At 40.6% G+C, this 21,945-nt stretch overlaps 1 protein-coding gene across 5 annotated transcripts; it reads right to left on the bottom strand.

Moving 5' to 3' along the window:
- Nucleotides 1-300: 300 nt before the first annotated feature.
- RB195_014250 (uncharacterized protein) lies at nt 301-21,177 on the bottom strand (the record flags this gene model as incomplete). Of its 5 annotated transcripts, XM_064204424.1 has the most annotated exons (22): nt 301-422; nt 490-581; nt 668-759; nt 868-1,026; nt 1,106-1,184; nt 1,243-1,448; nt 2,462-2,553; nt 2,606-2,711; nt 2,783-2,900; nt 3,443-3,564; nt 4,505-4,603; nt 5,153-5,227; nt 5,297-5,389; nt 5,447-5,539; nt 5,830-6,003; nt 6,219-6,406; nt 6,464-6,570; nt 14,201-14,238; nt 14,362-14,434; nt 17,933-18,019; nt 20,418-20,501; nt 21,101-21,177. In XM_064204424.1, 22 exons carry the CDS (start codon nt 21,175-21,177, stop codon nt 301-303), a joined length of 2,376 nt encoding a protein of 791 aa, XP_064060305.1. The 5 variants fall into 5 exon arrangements, with proteins under 5 accessions (XP_064060305.1, XP_064060306.1, XP_064060308.1 ...); XM_064204426.1 differs by lacking the exons at nt 20,418-20,501; nt 21,101-21,177 and having other exon boundaries at nt 668-686; nt 741-759; nt 17,933-17,976; XM_064204425.1 differs by lacking the exons at nt 301-422; nt 490-581; nt 668-759; ... (3 more) ...; nt 20,418-20,501; nt 21,101-21,177 and adding an exon at nt 2,261-2,296 and having other exon boundaries at nt 17,933-17,976.
- Between the last annotated feature and the right edge of the window lie 768 nt (nt 21,178-21,945).

Genomic DNA, 21,945 nt, shown 5'->3' with positions numbered 1-21,945 from the left:
ATCGGAGGTTCGTGTCCGCCCTAGTGCTCACCAAGCCTTTAATCTCTCCGGGGTCGATAAATTGGTACCAGACTTATCTGGGAGAAAACAAAAACGAAAAACACACACTATACAAGGACTTGACACATCGGCTACCCATTGCAGGTTATTGTACAGGCCAGGTTCACGTTCGTAAACCTCAAACGATCCTGAGTTGAACTGAACGTGGGGGCGCATCCCAAGAGGATTAACATTTATGAAAATAACTTCATTCATGTATACAGAAGAAATAAACTCTAAATATATAATCAGACAATCCTTTCACAGGTAAGCGGGCTTCACAAGTATTCTTCTCGTCCGCTCTTCGAAGAAGAAAACGATTGTTTCCGCAACAGTGAGCAATGTCGCTCCGACATAAAGCCCGATTGTTCCTCCGATTTCGGCTAAAAAATCACTCTCTCTCTCACATGAGTCTGTATCGTGTAATATACTCATAAAATTATAGAGAACCTAATAGAAGGAACATGTTGTAGGATCGTTCCTGTACAATCTTCTCCTGCTTAAAGTGAGCAAAATAGAGTTTGACTTGCAATAGATTGACTCTTAAGGAGAAACAATGACTTATACGCACCGAAACGACGCTCAGGAGAATGAAAGCCATAGATTAAGACAAAACAAAGAGGCTTACTGATCGTACTGTGGGGTAGCTGAATAGGATAAAGCAATTTCCACTTGCCTCTGAACTCGGCTTAGCCACTCACCTCGCACAAAGGCACTTTTCTGCAAAAACTCATAGCGGCAGCTCAAGAGGTTTATAGTTTTAGTCCTAGGATATAGCCTCAACTTTCTCCTTGAAAATTGATCTATATGAAAACAGACTGTGCCCACCTTAATAAGAGGTATTGTGTCGGAGATGTTCATAAGACATTCTATAGTAGATTCCACAGCTGCAACGCCTAGGTGTTTGGGAGAAACCATGCCAAGTCTTCGAAGCACATTTTTTCTTGCACGTAAACCCTCTTTGTAAAATGCTTTAAGCAAGCTTATCTAGACAAAAGTGTTTGCCTGATAACGTTCGTTGCTTCAGTTGCTGAAATTTCAATGGACTGAAGGAATATAACCTTACGTATTCAAGAATATCGCTCAGCATCAATTTCCTTAACTTCATCAATTCATGTATTTCGAGGAAGTCTGAGCCACCCTCTCTGAAAGCAAGTGTAAAATAAAAATCACAGCTTTGGTTGGGCATTTCAGGATTATTACCTGTACAAGTTCCCAAAGCTTTTGAGATCAATCTCATAGTTGTGGTAGTTTAAAATTTGTACCCGATTGACGAACATGAATCTTCTTAAAGCTGAGACGACTCTTCCCATGTTATTCACATAATCAGCCGCTGCATTAGAGTAAAGATCACTAAGTGCGTACACTTTTTTAGCATCAAGCAGAACTCCATAATAGTCCTTGAACATCTGTAATGAACAACATAAGAAAGCAACAGCTACGAATAGCTTTGTTATGTCGATTCAAAAACAAAATTGCAAAAGGGATGGAATAGGGGTCGATTTAGCACTTTATCAATGCATTTGAACTTGGGATTAGTTTTGATATCCAACAACACTTCTGAAGTAGCAGATTTTCAAATAACGAAGAATCAATTCATTTTATATTGATATTGATGTCAGGAGTACGAAGAACCAAGCAACAGACTACATCTATGATCAATTATGATTCATACATGATTTATTAAAGTTCAACTGTGAGTCCTAGCACCATTAGAAACTTTAATTGGAGCTCATTGGGTTGAGGTATATGTTCATTGCCTTTCAAATACAAAAAAAAGAGTTGTTTCGAGAAGACCTTCGCTCCATTTTAGCAAAAGAAGAATCAACAAAATTTAAAAGTTAGAATTACGTTACCTTGTAGAGCGGTGTCTTGCCTTTTTCAAACGATGAATAACATCTTGGAAATACTCCTTATACTTCTATTTATTTTTGATTAAAAAAAACTCCTCACGACCTTGACCCGATGCATGGTAAGATTCAGCCGAACTCATATTCACTGTAACCGCTGAACTCGAGGAACATCGATAGGGCTGCTATGTATTGTCGCTAATTTGAAGCTGAACTGAGAATAGTGGCTTCAGTAGTACACAATATATACAGAGCAATTCACTAACATTTACCATCTGCTTTGACGGTATAAAGGGTGCGAGGTGGGGAATGGTGCAAAGCGCGTTATCGCTTTTTTCAATTGCTTGAAATATAATCCGTTCAATTACTCTTCACAACTGTAAGCTCCCGGATGATTCCAGATTATTCTAGAATAGGGGCCTTTTCAAAAGAGATGCTGCAAAATTCAATATTCGACTACATTATTTAATTACACAGTTAGATGACGACGGTTAGTTACATGTGAGGTGCCTTGCTGTTGAAGTTTATTTATATTAGCAGAATTAACTGTTTCAAGAATGAAATGAATTTACCGCACGGCAGTCCTCAACTATCTCAAAAGCTCGTTCAGCGTTATCATGAATTTTAGTCACACAGGACTTCAGATCGCGAATGAAAGGCGCCACTAAATAATCTCATTGATTACAAATTCAGTAATCGCTCTGTTTGAAATTTACCAAATTCGAGAACTCTTTCACGTGTCTTGGCATCCATTGTCCTCAACCCAAATGAATTTTCCGTTCGATTTTCAAGAAGTCCGAGCTGGAGCAGAGAAAACGCAATCTGCAACAGAGAGGCTTCCGATTAAATCAGATAATGATGAGTATCAAGTTAATAGTCTTTCAAACTTTTACCATTGATTCATTATGAACAAATTGAGTTTGTCCGCTTATACTGGCATCAGCCTCAAGGAAAAGTCCAATGGCTGCCGCAGTAGAATTCAATTCACGAGAGAGCGATCTCATAAGATATCTAAATACAGGTCCTGTTCAACTTTTCAAATAATTTCCAGGATATCAGAAAATCGAAAATGGGGCGGGTGTGGTGCAGTCGGTTAGAGGTCCGTTGTACCTACACGATCGAGAGTTCGAAACTGCTTTAGCGCAAACCAACCCCTTCATCCCTCCGGGATTGATAAATTGGTACCAGACATGTCTAGGAGGATAAAAACACTGACTTGACATATCGGTCGGCCCCCGCAAGCCATTGTATAGGCCAACACGCGTTCCAAAATTTCAACGATTACGAATTGCGGTAACCGCGTGGGCGCATTCCAAGTGGGTTAATACGCTAGTGACTTTATCCTTTATCCTTTTATATCAGAGAATATGAGATCGATTGAGAGCCATTTACATTGGATATGCAACATTCAAAAGGGATAAACGAATAACTGGACAAAGGAATTCCAAAGACGGCGAGAGATGAATGGAGGAGAGACGTGTACAGATTAGTGGCGCACATTTGTAAATTTGAAGGAAAAAAGCCCAAAAATTATCCCTAAGAGCAATACTCACGTTGTGATTCGCTCCCAGATAGGTTCTCTTGATTTAAATTGAATCAAGGCCCTCTCCAGTTCCTTCGCTCCTTTTGGTGCAATGCATGGCACGGTTGTCACACCAGGGAGAATTGAAAAAATCTGTAGTTTTGGATCGTATAGTGTACTACGATTTTAACATGAGCAAGAAGTCAACTTGTTCTAGCTGTATATTCTGTGCAAACTTCGGTCTAGTAGTCCCTGTAGATTAGACTACGAGCGTGACTAAATACTTCGCGCTAAAGGTTAGGTCACAAAGAAATTATTTGTAATCACACTCAACCATGCCACCTGCAAAGAATTGGAGAATCAGCTAGTCCACAATCGTGACTCTCGGAAGCCATCTGATCCTATATCAGTCATATGGGGCTGAGTACATTGGCAAAACAAGAGGATTATGGCAAGATAAGAGAACATTATGTACCCGAGTCAAGGAGAACCTATGTAGATGGGGTCATAAAGAAAAAGAAATAAAAAAAAGAAAGAAGGAAGTAAAAACTAACAACCCCTTTGAGTGCTCATCGCAGACAGTGTCATGACCTTTCGACCCTTTCCAAGATAGCAGTCACGATCTTGGCACGCGAACCAGACTTCTGGCGCGAAAGAACATTGGAAGCGTTTTATATAAAATCTAATCATAAGTCGTAATGAACGATGTATCACAGTGATCAACGAGCTAGCGCCATATCAAGACCTTCGCCGGTTTTGATCTATGGGGTAAGATGCAAGGGGTATCGTTACTAGTTACTATTAGCGGCGCAACTCTAACAACCAGTGGCCCACTAACATCAATGTTTTGTGGGGATGAGCACTATTGTGGCATTCTTCTGTAATGTTGTCTTTGAGCAATATCCTTGTTAAGTCATATCTTGTGATGTGACGAGGCATTTCAGGGACAGATTGCGGCTGTCTTTGATTTCCCAGGCTCCGAAGAAGGCGACGACGCCGCAAAGTTAACCAGAATAAAAATGGATAACAATTTTGGTTTTGCTCGAGTAAAGTAGTACACTCATATCCTTGTTTCTAACTCCTTACTTCCGACCTGTTCAGTTAATTGCGCAAATTCTTGTGCGTTTTCGGCCAGCAACTGCACTTCTTTGACGACTGGAATTCGGTGCCTCGGTATGACATCTAAAGCGCGCTGAAATTTCGAAACAATTACACAAGTGCAATCTGAATTCCTTCATCTCTGCTGCTCGGTGCATAATCACAGTTTTTACGCGACTTCAACTACGTGTTTTTTTTGTCGACAATAGTCATAGAAAAGAGAAAATAAAAATTAATTGTAAGATAGAAACAAATGATAGAAAGGAAGGTTATGATTTATTTTCAGGGAACAACCTTATGAGATAATGAACTGGAAAAGTACCTCCAAAGCGATTTCGATTTGTGGCAAATGTCTAAATCTAAACAACATCTTATCGATGTTTGAGAGCGTCTTTTTTGCAGAAGTAGAGTAAATTTTTCCACACAATTAAATGTAGATGCATCTGACTAAACACTCGTCCTTCAAATACCATTTACACTGTTTTATCCGATAAACGTAAAACTACATTTGACCCCTTTTAGGATTGTTTAGGGAAATTGAACAAACATGTTCAAAATTCTTCTTTTGTTCACGCTGCAGAGTTGAATGGCGTAAGAGAAAACCGACTCGGTTTTAAGAGACTTTGATATCTTTAAATCCTACCTGAAATTCGAGTACTTTTGATTCTTTTATATCCTCCCAATCGCTGGGAAGGAACGGTGAAACATCAGCGGGAGTCTTCAACGAATAAGGGTCACTTAACATAATCTTAACAAAGTGAATGGAAAATGGAATAAAACAACTAACCAAACGTCCGCCAAACACCACAGATGAAAACGTGACGTCTTCGCAGTTTTCTGGACATTTCAGATCGTTTGCAGCATCGAGCTGTTGTGACGTCTGGATGTGTTGATAAAGTGACAACTAATGTTGAGGAGGACTAAAGATAAGTCTCACAAATTTAGCGACACAATCGAATTCTTGTCTGATTGTGCACGGATGTACCCGTTTTTGAGCAACGGGCGTTACTTGATCCACAGATACAGTTCTCTGCAATAAAAAAAAACAGAAGTTGTGAATTTTGCGAATGGAATTAGAGACTAGTGGAAGATGTCATCTTTGCGGTTAAAGTGTCGGAAACATCATTGCCGAGACACAACACTAATCCATCCAAAAAAGAACCCGATCTCTAGCTTTTTTGAAACGTAGGAGGAAAACAAAACACTGAATCTGAGCTCCATTGCACCAAGACAACTGAGGCGATGGCCTAATGAAGCCTTATGGAAACGGTGATTTCTTTGACAACATGCATATTATGAACGCGAACGAAAGTAGCTCACCACTTTCTGATCAGCGAAGATGTCCCGATTAAAGGGACTATTTACTGGTCTACAGTTGCAAGCTCCCTCAACCATCTCCGTAGCAGAGACCCATTCACATGACTCTCTCGAATATTGTTTGCGTGAAAAAGGTCCTATGGCACGGCGGCCGCAATATTGGTTGTAGCGCGTCAGCTAAACATGAACCAGTTTTATACCAACATAGATCTAGCGTCTCCTCTTTCTAGCGAAGAGTTTAAACTGAGAATAAAGAGATCATGTAGGAGGGAAGTAGAAAAATTCACTGTTCGAAAGTATTTCTCACAATTGTTTTTAAATATAAATGACGAGCTAATGAAAAAAATGTATTTCATACATAGGATTTTCAAGAAGATAGAGAAAGATCGTACCTTTCGGACCTCATTTATAGGAATGGTAACTACTTTTCCTGCTTCCAAATGGATTCCATCGGTGTGGTGTTGCGAGGATATGTCTCCAGGGTCATGTATAGACAGAATTACTCCCGAATCCGAAACAGTGCCGGGAATTATTTCGTAAACTTCCAAATTTAGCAGAAGAGAAAGTGTTGTTTCAGGACCTAGTAAAACAAACGCTATACAATCCAAATGATCGACCTTTTCTGTTTCAAACTGACCCGGTCTTCTGACAGTCATATTGGGGGAAACTACGAAGCAGAGACCTTGCTGAGTAAGGATCGGACGAATCTCATCCAGACATGAACCGCTTTTGCCGATTTCACAACTGTAGGCATTGTATTAATTTTTGTAGGTAGGAATTATTACAGTACTACATCATGCAGCAAATGTGTATATATAGGCACATTTATATGTATTGTACGTCCGTATACTAACGTTTCCAATAATGAGTTCAAAAACCCCTAACCGATAGAAAGACGCCGTACGTATAAGAAGAAGACAAAACAAATATTCCATGACTTACCAGACTTAATCGGCGCTCTAATAGGACAGTACGGAACGCCCAATATTTTGTTTTGAAAATGTGTAACGTGTTGACAACGCAATAATGAGACCTCGCAGGTACGATACCCGGTTGGGTAAAATGTTTGCAAAAGAGTTAGAAAATTAAATCCACTTCTGAAAGCTCAGATTCTGGGCATATTGTTAGGTCTGGAAGATTGCAAATAACTTCGTCATAAGAGTACCGAAAAAAAGTAGTTCTCCATAGAAGGTTTGCCCCAAAAAAGAGTCGTATCCCTGTTTTTCCCACCGCCTAGTGTGTTTGGAATTTTGAGGGGACAAAATTTCAATACTCTCTGATTTCTTTTGGATTTGCTCCATTTATATTGCTAGAGAAATGGACGGTCCGAAAAAGGGAAATTTTCCACATAGGTGTCTTTAGTCCATCTATCCAAATAAGTGGGTGATTTTTTTAAGCGCTAACCTATTTTCTGGAATGGAAAAACTAGGCAAAATCCCAATTTTTCGCCACGCCCCGAAATTTGTGTGATATTGAATAAAAATCGACAATTCAGAGTTATTTCGCGCGAAGGAAATTATCTTCTAGCGTGCTGTAGCCGAGAATTTTCTCTAGCAGATGCTGCCTCACTCGATTTCCAGGGTCTCGCCTTCTTTTCCAAATTTTTGATGGGACAAAGATGAAATCGGGGAATCGGGGCTTTTCAGGTAACTAAATCCCATTCAATCGACTTTTGGAATGCACACCACTTAAAACAAATTCTCCATCTTTAAGAAAAAGTTTCAAATCTCTAGTTCTTTTGCAAACATTTGACTCAGCGAGATGTCAAACCTGAGCCTTCCCATTGTCATGTTGCAAGAACAAAATGTTGATTTTTTTTCTGTTTTTTTTTTTGCGGTTCATCTGTAATTCGACCTATGCACCCGACTACTCTTTTTTCGTCTCATTATGTGCTTTAATCAGTATTTAAAGATGGGTAGATTCATAGATTTTAGAATAAAAAAGGAATAGAATAAAGAAAAAAATGTTTCAATACCACATTTCAGCAAATTTGCTTTCTTCTGCTACTTGTTGTTTCTCCGCTTCTGTCAGCTACCCATTTTCTCATTTCCTACTTGTTTTGCCTAATTTTCGACTTTGCGTTTTCGAAACACTCGAAATTTCGATTATATTAAATCCGCAGCAAAGGAGGAGGTAGCAGCAACGTTGGAAGGAAGGGAGGCGGAAGGGGTCGTATTCTAGCTGGTCGTGTCACGCTTGACCCTGCCTACGAGACAGCGTTTTGCGTGAGCTGCCTATCTACGCCAAGTGATCTGAGGTCGACAGAGTTCGACAGTTCAACGTAAACGAAACGGAGAGTTATTGCCAAACATTCTACGCTCCTAGGTGGTTGAGTTATTTGTTTAAACGTTGGCGACAGCACGTTTTTGCAACATCTGATTAACTTCTGCCATATAACTGAGCAGGTTATGTGGCTCGTATGTGGATTCAATATGGATTGACGAAAGAATAGTTGAATTGTTGAAACACGGTAACACAATTAGCTTCCGAAACAAGCTACCATCACGGATCCCAACCCGGAAACCCGGTGCCTTATCAAGGGCAGGAATCGAATAATGAACATCAGTCGGAAATACTTCACCGCTCGAGCTGGAAACTGAAGTAACATAAGGGCCTGTCGCGAAACCTTTTGTGTTCAATTGCCGTTGACGATATCATGCGAAGAACAGTTAAGCAATGTCCCGTGGATATGGTTCTTGCACCTATTGGGCGAGTACGCCAAGCATTTAGTAACATTTGCTTCAAATAGAGCAAAGCTGTAACATGTCGTCAATCTTGTATTGAAACAAGCTGCAGCCTACAGTTTGCGACTCTGTCGTGATAGATGTAAGTAGATGTAGCTCCCAGCGAGAATTCTTGACGGGAATCACAGTGAACGGACATCAAACTAAAGACGTGGAAGAGTTCTGTTATGTGAACTGTATATTGAAAAGACAGCAGCTACGATAGGGATATTCAGCAAAGGTGAGCTGAAGCTAACACGGCTTTCAACTGGAGCTTAGTTGTTGTAATCGAAATCGACTCCCACCGCTAATAAAGTCAGGGTGCCAGTCTGTTTATCCACAGTCCGCCCTATAATGGTGCACAGATCGGAGACTTGTGCAGCATACTACAGTGATGGAGAATCCTTACTGCCTGGAGAGAAACTGCTTAGACGACTGCCTGGCTACTTTTAGCAAGTGCTTTGCTAAAAAATAATAAAAATAATAATAATAAATATATATGTATAAATATTTACCCTAAAATCCCATAGATAAGAGCGGTCCATAGATAAGAGCGGTTTGTGCTAGAAAATAAAAATTGACGTTTGTATACGTTTTTTTTGGCGTTGTGTGATTATCATGATTATCGCAATAATAGCCTACAACTCTACCTTTATTCTTACTGTTTTCTATACTCTTTCTATCCTGTATCACCTGCTATGAAACGTCGTAAATCGTATACAGCAGCTTTCAAGCTAGACGCCGTCAATTATCGTGATTTGCATGGAACCTTGGCAGCGGCTAGTCATTTTGAAGTCACTGAAGCAATGATAAGAAAGTGGGTTGTTGATCGACAAAATCTTCAAGAGATGCCAGCAACGAAGAGAGCCCGACGATACAAAAAACCAAGCGTTGAAGAAGTTGAAGATGCCATCTACAACTGGGTTGTCAAAAAGACGAGAAGAAAATAGAGCTGTCACGGTGAAAGAAATAAGGACCAAAGCAAAGGAATTAGTAGAAGAGCATGGTCACCAAAATTTTAAAGCATCTGCGCATTGGTGCATCCTGTTTATGGCGCGAAAAAAGCTCTCTGTACGAAGAAGAACAAGTGTCGGTCAACCATTACCGTCTGACCATCTACAAAAATGCTCGGATTTTCGAAAGTTCGTTGCAGCTGAAGCCTTAAACGTATCCCCTTTCAATTTGGGAAATATTGATGAAGTACCAGTTCCCTTTGATATCATCTATGAACGGACAGTTGATGTGAAGGGACGAGAGAACATTAAAATTGATTCTACCGGCCATGAGAAATCTAATTTTACTGTTGTATTGGGAGTGACTGCTGCTGGAGAGAAACTTAAACCAATGCTAATTTTTAAGAAGAAGTTAATGCCAAAAGGACAACTTCCTCCAGATGTCATTGTGAAAACAAATGAAAAAGGTTGGATGAATCAGGAATTGATGAAAGAATGGATCGTTGAAGTATGGAACAAAAAAGAAAATCACAATTCCGACCCTGATCGCTCTTTGCTGATATTTGATTCTGCTCGTTGCCACGTAACTGATGAAGTGAAACAATTTTGTCAACAATATAGCAAAATTTCTAGAGAGATTCCGGCAGAAATTCCGTTAAAATCGCTATTTTTCTAAATGAATTGTTTATTAAGTGGGCGGGGTTTAGAGTTGAGGGGCGGAGCTTCTTCTAAACTTCTTCTCCGATTTTTATTTATCCATCCATCAAGTTAGAGGGGTGACTGCATTCAATTTCAATTTCATTCCAATTCATTTTTCACCGGTAAATTAAACCGCTCCTATCTATGGGATTTTAGGGTATATATTTAAATTATATAATATAATATATAATTAAATAATTATATACAATATTTATAAATAATAAAAAAATAATAATAAATAATAATAAAAACTTTCACCCAGAATTTGATGCGATGTACCGACACAAGGAAACATCAACACCCTTCCCTCTCTTCTGAAGTAGTCGCAAAAAACCCTTTTTCCTGAACGCATTATAAAGAGGCCATCAGATCGCCTAGTCCACCTAACGTTGAGATTGCTCCCACACCCAAGCTGGAACGGCTATCTAGACGTAAAAGAAAGTTCAGGACGGAAGTAGTGAAGGAATATCTGGAAAAACATGGCATCGACCGGTTCTTCAAGGGTGTAAAGTTTAGCAAAGCATGGAACAGCGACGGATGGAGAGATCATGTGCGACCGGAAAGTTGAAAAACATAGGTTTGAATATGCTCAAGTGCTACTCATTTCGGCAAATATGCGCAACATCTGTCCGCCGCTTGAATCAAGTAACTTAAATCAGGGATCATGCTAGATAGTAAAGGACTAGTCTGTCAAGTGTAGGTATGTATGTATGTGTATATGTGTATGCATGCGTATGTGTGGATGTATATCCGTGTGAAACGAATCAAAGAAACTAGTGAGACGGCTTCCACGGAGCCTGGTCAGCACAATTATTGCTATCACCAGCACCATGCATTAATTTCCAGTGGATTTGTCAAAAAGTAGGATGTTGTGAACCATTTCATGGCCGTAATAACTGTGTTGCATCTCTCGATGTGTTTTCTCCCCCGAATGTTTACTCCAGTAGACTGGGAACATCTGTTATTCAGAAATTGGAAATAGGCAGGCATGCACTGAAACTGCTGCCTAAATAGTAATTAACAACATAGTAACCGTTTACGTGATTTGACGTAGAGCTTTACCTTTATCAGCATGATCACATTCATGTCACATTTTAGCATACTATTCTGTGCCAGCTGTTGAAGAAAAAAGCGAGAAGAACAACTGATTCGAATGTTTTCGATCTGTAGTAGTATCGAAGTAACATGGGTGTGAAATTAAGTTCGAATATTCTTTTAACATGGTGCTGATTCTTTCAGAAACAAAGCTAAAAAATCTCTCATCAATATAAAATTTCTAAAAAAAAGAAAAGGAAAGACAAATTTAATTCTATAGAAATTACGGAAAATTCCGCTACTTTTAAATTTTGTTGGCCAGTAAAAGAAAGCGAAACGAACAGGCGAGTTCCGACGTTTAGAGTTGCATGAAGGGTATGAGTCCTCCTAAGGCATGCTTCCACTTCCAATTTCTATCAGCCATCCAGTTGGTAATATTAGACTGAGCTGATATTTGATCAAAAGCTTACTTAGAGTGGGAGAGAAAAGACAATTTTTCAGTTCTTGCATTCATCTCATCACTTTTGCCTTTTTTTGGTGCTCAATTATAATTTTCTTCACTTTTCCAATATTTTTTTGTTCTGAATAGCAGTAACGAACAAGAATTTGCTCTGATTTTGTAAGAGCTGATTATCAATGCCTTTTTTCGTGGGCAAAGAAGAAAAGTCGTTGTTTTTAATGACGTTTATCCAAGTACCATTAGTAGATTGTGGGAAGTATTCGAAGCAAGATTCTTAGAGAAATTGGTAGAAACCCACATTTAACCAGTCTATATCAAACAATCCGAAAATACATGAACGTCATCGAGTGACTATATGTGGATTGCTACTAAATTCTAAAAAAAAATTTTTTGATATCAATTCTTCTAGTAGTTTCCTTGATTGGCCACCTCCAGAAACCTTCACGATACCTTTGTACTTCACGAAATACACAAATTCTACTAATTGTACGTTGGCGAGCACCACAATGGACTACAATTTCTTTCTTCCTTGCACCCGAAGAAATGGCACTTAACACTAGTTCACATTTATTACATTTGCGCACATTAAGAGCAACTTTTCGCTTTTTATATATAATTCTTAGAGCAAAGAAGTTTGTTAAGAAACTGTATAACATAACTGAGGAGCAACAGCGTAAGACAAAAGTAATGCATATAATACAAAAAATACAAAATTGCTACCTTTCAAGCACTATTTCTGCGCTATTTCCTACTAGTGAAATCGCAAAATTCCTCTCCGTTTCCACTTTTTTTTTTGAAATTACATTGCTTTTCCTACACCTTGATAACCTTGATCTTTCGTTCTTCGAAGTTCATCCATTTTTCCTGATGCCCCATTGGTTTTTTCATCCGTGTGAGAGACAAATAGCACCACATACTTCTTCAAAAACCTTGGTAAAGAACTCTGACCACCGCGTCAGCGATTTTGCTGCACTGCGTTTAATATCGTGTAAAACCCTGCTATTCAAGCCTCAGGTCCAACGGTTGTTAAAATTATGTGTCCGGATCACCTCATTTTGTTTTCCTTGGCGAATGCAGCGGCTTCTCTCATGTTTGATCGCAGACATAGTATTCCCATAGCTAACCTGTGCGAAGCGAGATACTCCTAGCATCACTCTTTCGACTGAGCCTTCAATGACGCTCACCGCACTTTTTTTCCTGTTTGCAGAGTGCACAGGTCTTTAATTTTCTACATTTTTAAAACTATTTTTCTGTTTTGTTTATTTTCTTCATGTTCATGTCCCGATCTGAGAATGCATGTCTAGTCCGGATATATTTGTTTCGTTGAGCGTGAATGGGGCGTCAAGAATCCATCCGTTCCTCACTAACCGATGCTTTCATGTGTTGCGTTAGATCTGCTCGGCATTCTTTCCGCTTGGTAGATGCTTGAAGTTATCAGAACGATGTTAAGCAAAGCGCAGTTGGAACAGTTGCCGACCATGGAACTACACCCACACGTCTTCGCATTCCATTTCTCGAGAGTGGCCATGAATGTTTTGGTGAGACGGCATCATCCCGTCGGATCGCTCTTTTCATGTGATGACCTTGTAGAATGGCGAAATTCTGGTTACTGTACAACTCTCGAGGTAACCTGATGTACTGAGCAGGAACACCTTGGTCTAAAGCTTTCATTTCCAATATTTTCTGTTCCAACTGAGTTGAAGACTTTCCTTAAGTCGACTAAAGGGAGACAGAGAGACATTTTGTACTCTTGCGATACTTTAATGAGTGTCGAAACAGTATAAATGTGGTCAATGGTAGAAAATCTTCTTAGAAACTCTGCCTGCTCGCATGGCTGACCCTCATCTCGCACTTGCAATCCTGTAGAGGATCACTCTTGTAAAGAACTTACAGAAATTAAGGGATAGTAAGCAGTTGCAGATGTTATGGGAGATGTTCAGATTGTATCCTGACAGTTTTCTGTTTACTGTTAGCACCTCGTACTTCGAACAAGAGAACCACTAAATGACATGTTCATCTTCATGAAGGGATTCGACTCGTATCTCTCATGATGAGGAGACAAGTGAACGTAGCTTCAAAGAGATCTGAGTAGAAGTAGTGAGTGGCCTATTCCATCCCCTTTCTCGATGCTGCATTTGTTTCATCCGGGTTTCAAAAAGCGATCGTTCTTGTTTTACGATTGGCAAAGTTTCAAGGGTGGTTAGAATGCTCTCGCCTGCCTCTACTTTTTCAGACAACACTGCCGCTCTTCCCCCCATCGAAGTCTTCTCTTCTCGCTTCTCTATGAAGCAAGTCCACAATGATTTTCTGGCTAGCTCTTAGAGTTTCCAGAGACAGGTCTCTCTTGGTGGTTGTAAAACTAATAATAAATTCGGGCACAAGGTTCCTTTTGGTCTGTTTTTGATTAAAAATGTCAGGCAAGTATATTAAATCACCTTAAAAATAAGTCATCTACTTTTTGATGTGCGGCTTTATGCATATTTAGCGAATCAACATATTCGAACCTGCCAAGTGCTTCCAATATAGTATTGTTTTCCGTAACCTGCAACAGAGGATTCAATAATGGAGGGGATTGATTTCTAAAAATAAAAATGAAACAAAAAACATAAGCGGAGTGTGATAAAAAAAAACGAATGATTTAAAATAATCCCTAGTAGAGAATAACCTGTCCATCGTCATTATACGTTAGTGAAAGAAAACGCAGAAGTTCCGGTTCGCGAGCGGCGAAAGCAGATGCTCTGAAATCGAACATCTGAATACCAAAAGTGTCATGTATAGAGTTCAGAATTTTAATGTTAATTTACTTTAAATGTTTAATTTTACATTGCGACGAAATAGAACAACTCCTCTTGTTGTAACGGTACCGCCTTCAGCTGTGCTACTACTTATTCAGTACGAGATGATGCAGTGACCCACATTTTCAGGGTTATAGGATTATGATTTTCATTAATAATAGTAGATATTTCATTCGCTATTTCGCACTACAGCTTGCACATCAATTCGGTGGGGAGGAGAATCAAGCAAATGAAGGATAACGTGTCGGCGTACAACATGGATTGCTGTAAAGTAGCAAGTGCTATCGGAAGCAATCTTCCGACAGGAGAATAAGACTTCGGTATCGTCCACGCCGCGCGGTTGGAACGAGCCTTCTCTGTTCTATTCTCTGTCTTCTGCTTCTTCTTGCCTCTTTTGCTTCAATAAAATCTTCTGAACTCTCGTGGAATATCAAGTAAGAGACGAGGTCCCTAATGGTGACATGAATTAATGGTTAATGGGTAACCCTCTTTACTAGATAGATTCCTTGAAGCACATCATCTCGACTTATCACAAGCCTTTAAGACTAGTCATAGAGCCCATACGTCTGCGATGACTAGTTGCAAAACACACGTTTGAAAATGTTACGTCTACATCGCGTATTGAGAGCTCATGTACGAGCTCACTGAAGAAATGAACACTTCGGGAAGCAATATTAATAGCTGCTATGCATCATATGTTATTTTAGGCAATCCTCCCACGGGAATAGTGACCTCTCCGCTCCGCCACGCCATCTCCTTGTAACATAATTTAATGAGTAATATAATAGGTGGCCCTGGAACAGCAATCTCATAAGGTTGAAAACTGGTACTACCTTGGGGAGCAAATGTGGGACAGAAGTAATTGGCTGGTAATTCTTTTTGAGCAGGCGAATGTCAGTACTGTATATAATGCACATTTAAGAGAAATCATTGACGCCACGTGGCAAGAAACAATCCCTTTTGCGCTTGAAGAACAGCGCCAGCTAAAAATGACAACTCTGAAGCTCCCGTTCGCTCTGACAAGGAACATCTCGTTGTCGCATATCCGAAAATCTAGAGCTGTTCGGGACTCCTAGTTCCTGACCGCGCCCAATTCTTCTCATCTTTAAGGTGCAATTCAGAAAAGAATTAAAAGAGTTATCTCTCAACCGAAAATTGATATGGCAAGTCTAAAAACGCGGAAAGAAATTTCAACTATCGATAAACATTGGAGTATGGACCAATAAGAAGCTCAACGACGTATACTGTTTCACCAGTTGTGTTAAGGACGCTGCTGACAATGGTTCCCGCTTGGATGTCGAAGAAGAAGTTCCTCTTTGCCTCTGCAGAACGAAGGCCCACGTATTGTTTTGTGTGCGTGTCTACCGCACTACAGCACACATGACCCTAAGGAAAATCTAGGTCCTACTAAGATAGTATAACGGCAAAACGAAAAGGAATTCACCCAGTTCTTAGCACTGCCAGTGGAGTTGCTGTCGACGAAGCAACCGAGTAGAAGAGAGTATTTGAGCGACGACCCACCGACATATTCGAAGATTTTGGTCTGTGTTCAAAAGGCGAGAACTATAACACCGTCGTTGGAATGAGTACGGAAATGCTGAGGGCTCTACCTCCGTCTGGGATCTGTGAAATAACGATGCTCAATGTGAATTGTCGGAACTACCGAAAAATATCCTAGTTAACAGTTGTCTACATCGTTGTCAATATCCTAGTATGTACAAGTTTTGGAGCAGATCACTCTGGATGTGCTTGTCAAAATTCGCGAACCACCGGCATTCATCGTTCTACGAGTGACCAAGTGTTCCCTGCGGTAGAATGATTGAGGCGCAGTAGCGTCACTCGAAGACAATTTGCTTTCCTGGATTTCGAAGAGAAGATTTTAACGCATTTCATGGATGGCATGCCAGGTACGTCCTTTCGCCTAATTGGGGACAAGAATAGAAGGACAACTGCTCCTGCTCGAACACCAGCTGAATTAACTTCATCGTTCGAGGTGGGAGGACAGTCGATGAGTTTTTTGCGAATACCATCATGCTGCTCCACGACCGATCCCAAGTACGATGACAATGTAATAATATTCGCTTCATGCAGTGCGAAGCAACAACATGTCTTCCACCTTAAATCGAAACTGGCTGCAGCATACAATTCATGTAAATGATGATAAATGTAATCAGATGTTGGTCTTCGCGAATTTCTCAGCGCAAACGGTAGCTACGAGAGCGATTTTAAAGGCAGCATACCACGAATCTGGGGTGGTACGGATTTCAGGTGGAGTGTCCGTATACGGGTCATAGATTATGGAGGCCGGGCTGGTTCCGCTCATCTCTCCCTGAATCACTTCAAGTAGCCTGCCCCTGAATGCTGTTTCGTACGATGCCTTCTATTGCAGCACGCCACCTTTGCACGCGTAGCGTCCCTTACTGCCTATCGGGGCAGTCCGAATTGATTTTCGACGAATTGTAGGGTGGAGTCGGCGCAAGGGGTGGAGCGTTGCAATAGATGGCGTAGTACAAAACAGCATTTTGGAGGCGGCTGTTTGCACTGATGCAGGGAAAGATGAGAGGAACTACCCCCGTCCCTATAATCTACGACCCCGCATGTGGATACTCCACCTGAAATCCGTACCACTTCAGATTCGTGGTATGCTGCCTTTAAGCAAACATCCGTCCTTCGCGTATCTGGAAGACCCTTATGCGGAAGTGATGGCGTAGGGCGAATAATGAGTGAAGCATCAACATCAAGCCTCCTTGTCCAAGGTATTCGCAGGAAACCATCTTGGTTTCTTGGCCGCATTATAAGGAGGCCATAGGAGAGGCTGATTTGCTGAGTTGCCTTGAGGTTGCTCCCAGACCCAAACTAGAAAAGGTCGCCTGACATAGAACAAAGTTCAGGACGGAAGTGGTGAGGAAAGATCTAAAGAAGCTTGGCATCTATAGAGGCTTCAGGAGAGATTGCTTGCAGAAGGTACAGCGACGGATGGGCAGATTCAACGCAACCTCCCGCAGAGGATAGAACAGAATGGGCTTGATTATGTATAAGGGCGATCCACCCCGCCGAAAATGCGTACAGGTCACGTTAGACCGCAGTATCCGCATGCCGTTTAAATCACCTCACGTCAAGTACAATAAATTTGTAAGCGTTTGGTGTTAACCAATCCGTTTGAGATGCGCCTTCAAGTCAGAGCTTCTGTTGAGCTTTACGTACGCTTGCTCAGCCTATGCAATGATTTGGAAGGACGGCAGATGTCAGTGTTTATATAACCCTAATGTGGTACCCCGAATGAAAGGCCGACTGCGTCAACGTAAACTACTAGTGCCAAGAGAAAATTCACTCTCATTTGTTAGTGCAGTTTCACTGTCTTGTCTTTAAATGCATGCTGGAATGCTTCTGACCTAATAAACAAATGTCGAAAACATGTTTGAAAAGTAGTGTTTGGCTTACTTGAGTTGCATCTTGTTGCAAATTCCAATAGTAGGAAAATGCATGTTCTGCGGTGAATCATACGATCTCCGAGTAGTAAGCGGATTCCTACAATGACAACAAGGAACAGAGAAGAACTGAAAAGCAGGTAATTCGACGGTCAAATCATCGGTGCATCGGTCGTTACAAGCAGAGCAGCTATCAGTATCATCAGAACAAAGCAAGAAATGGTAAAGTGTAAGGAATAAATGCAATGAGGGATGTTTTTTCCCATCTCACCGCATTTTGAACGTTTTGTAGAGACCCCTATGCAATGTAGTTTCATTTCACCCTTAAATAGAGACTTTAGTAGGTTAATTTAAATTTGCGCTCTTCTATGTTTTTCTAAGAACCTGCCATATTTGACTTTTCTTTTTTCGCTATCAACTGTACCACTCCTAAACGCATTTTTTGTGCCACTGTTTCATACACTTCTAAGGCTCACTGCAGCAAATTTAAAGGTTTTATGTGATTGAGACCCTTTTAAATAACCTTTTAAAGACCTTTAAACTAGCAGTCATTAAAAATCCAATGCGAATCCAAAATTACAGTTTTAGAAATGAAGGTAGGATGTTGCAGGTAAGGTGATCGGCTGATCAGCCAAAGTGAATGATAAAAAAAGAGTTCTTTTCCTAGCATGATAGTGATTATGAGAAATTATGCAGCTAAACAAAAACATCCTTCACATTAAGAACAACTCTAATTCGTATCCCAACTCAAATAATAATACATCTTTGCTCACGAACTGAAGTCTAGACAAGTCGACAAGTGTAGGCCGGAAAGGTGAGTGCCTGGGCAAAGATCTTCCGTTTTCTATGCAGCAATGTTCCTGTTAACTTAAATGTTAAAGCTCTAACTAGAAAGCAACACTTAATAACCTCGCACCAATCGCACAGAACAGCCAGTGTCCTACATTGTTGCGAAAACTCACAACCTGGAGAGCCCTGCTGAAAGTTCATTAGAGGAATCGAAAGTCTCGCAACCGGAGTTATTGTCTGTTGTGACTGCTGGCATCCGCGCCAATGTGCATCGTTCATAATTGACTCATCCACCTTTATTCCATATACACAGTTCTCTTTTCGACCAAACGGCCATTCTTGGCTGCAATCTGGGAGCACTTGTAGTTTACCGTGAGAAAGCGTGTGTTTTTTTTTTGCCAAGGATTCAGTGTTTTACTACTCTGCATTGAAAATATCTATAATCTCCGGCAGTGTGCTGAATATCTCTCTTTAAATGGAAGTGGAAACAAAATGTAGCTTGAACGCTTCCATCGAGCACATATATATTCGAATGACTGTTATTATTCTTTTTTTGGTTATTTCCAATACAAAGAGTACCATCACGTGTAAGTAGCGGGTGCGTGACATCTTGAACACATTTGCCCCACTTTTCTCGAGACGTAGAGCAAATTCTGATCACTGCCCTGCCTAAATGTTTTGTGCCATACATTTTGCCGCTGATTTTTCCTAGCGACAAGGCATCCAAAAGGTCAATTGCCCATTGGAAGTTACGTTCTGAAATTGTAGTCTTGTCCAACTGTTTTCAACAGCGACCATTGATCAAATTACTACCGATTATAACTGCGGGATGGTTGTAACCTCATTGAAATCACTCTCCATCGCTTTTATAATTTCGAAAATGACTAAGCGTAGCGTCGCAGTGATAAGTACATATGGTAGCACATTCCTGCAGCATGACCAGGTTGCGATTGCGACAGTTCAACTCTTGGTTAACTTGCAACAATAAGGAATCAACGGCAAAATGTAGGCCACGGAGCAAGTAAACAGAACAATTACCTCACATCTCGAAAAAAAAAGCAGAGGATACCTGTTCAGAGTTTCCGCATTTCGTAAGAAGCAGTCAGTAGCCTACCACGTTGAATAAACGGGACCAATGCTGTAAATGCTTCTTTTACGTGATGTCTTGCATGTCGCTCTAGCTAGTACTTGGCAACATATGACGATTCTGACGTAGTGAGATTATCCACAGGGAAAGCTAGGATGCGGCTGTAGATTGCGGAATTTGGGCTGATTCAGCTCATCTCTGCCTAATCGTCGTGAAAAATTCCGTGGACGTCGTTTTTTACGACCACTCCTGTTGCAAAGCTCCACCATTGTGCACGCCCCGCATCCACCTATGAGCAGTCGAAGATCACTTATGCCTTCTCACCAGTCTATTCAAGTGAAACCAACGAATAGAGTGGTAAGGGGACCTGTACATAGAAGAGCGGTCTAAAGTGCTTCGTATGGCCTAAATCTCTAGCTTTTCGGATTCCTTACACATGTCAGATTCCTGGTAGGATGGCTTTAACCTTTGGTTTAACACACAGGTAGCAACCTTGTTTGGCTTCTGAACAAGATATAAACATTTTGGCTCACTGGAATGTTTACAAATTATTAGGAGATGAGACGAAAAGGAGGACCGTAGCCATATCTCTGCAGTAACTATTGGCATGAAAAGACCGTACCTGATAAAGTAGTAGGCGATACGCTCAAATACTTGATACACCGTTAAACCGACGAAGAATGTGAGTACTAACGCCCATACTAACCTAAACATAATTCATAATGGCGTATACCTGAAGAATGTAAGATTAATTTATCACAGAAATCCCTATGATTCTCAATTCTGTGTCTTTTGTAGATGTGCGCAGAACAGAACGAATTACATCTGGGGATTTTTCAGAGATGGAATGAGCTTGAACTGCACACACATGACAACGGCAACTTTCATAAAAACAACAGCAACTCTCGCGCTGGTAACACTTTTTTTGTTTTTTATAGGCAAATACTATAAGAAACAAGTGTGCTCGAAAAATACCTAAACACCAAGTCAAAAATGAGTCTTTCTATGGATTATCTAAGAAATCTGTAGACCACCTTTAAAAGTACAAAAGTTTCATGGCATATGTAAAAAATGTGGTAAGCGGATGTGAAGAAAACGTTGCCTGTTGCGTTTCCAACGTCCATATAGCAAAAATAAAAAGGAAATAAGTCTCTGGTGTATGAACCTGCTAGGGGTACGTCTACACGATAAACTTCATCGGAATCGTAGAGATTTTATGAACGTTTGTTGAACCTGTGCAATGACTCGTGGAAGCCCCCCGATGTATCAAGATAGTGTTTTTATCCTCCCAGAGGATAAAAACACCATTTTGATATCGACACCGGAGCGATGAAGGGCATAGTTGGCGGTTTCGAACCATCGATTGTGCGTTTTCGTCGCATTCAGGAAGCCTTAACTGGTGGGTTCACAGCGAAAACACAAAAAAAATCATAAATCATGATGCAAAAGGGAAACTCAATCACTATCATCGACCCCGATGATGTATAAGGGGCGTGGTATAAAGGACCGTTCGCGGTCATGGTTATGCTAGCATATTACGACTTGTACGGTCAAAGAGTGCGGCAGACTACGCTCTGCCCACTTTTTCATCCAATCCTATTGCTGACAATTGTTCTACTCACCTGCACTCACATAATAAATACATTCCATTGAACCACCTCTTTTTGGTCTGTTCAAATAGGGTTATAAAATACCCTAAAGTCTCTAGTCACCCACTCACACAGTTTGATGCATCGGCTAAAACAAGCCATTACTCTCCCGCGTCAAAGAGTAACATCTTTGAGGCCAGGAGAAAGAGACTAGCTCATTGAGCAACCTATACGGTCAAACCAAAGACCGTGAATCGCATCAGATTCATCCCAGTAATTGGACAAAAAGTCGTTCCCTTACAAACGTAACTGGAACGCAGATCACTGTCAAGAAACAGTTGATCAGACCTCTGTCAAAAGCTACAGTAGGTCAAGCGAAGTTTATCGCATTTGCACGTGCATAAAGAAAGAAATGGCACTGCATTTTCACAGAACACCAATAGTTCTCAGCGCAACGACGCTAAAAACTTTAGTATCCCGTTACAGGGAATACACTAAACAGGTTGAGTACTCAGCAATAGATGAGGAAACTTATCAGAAATGCAGATCAGCCACAGCACT

This window comes from Necator americanus, chromosome V (assembly GCF_031761385.1).
Source record: "Necator americanus strain Aroian chromosome V, whole genome shotgun sequence".
Lineage (NCBI taxonomy): Eukaryota > Metazoa > Nematoda > Chromadorea > Rhabditida > Ancylostomatidae > Necator > Necator americanus.
The sequence above is the reverse complement of the archived record's forward strand: the minus strand, read 5'-3'. Positions and strand labels throughout refer to the sequence as shown.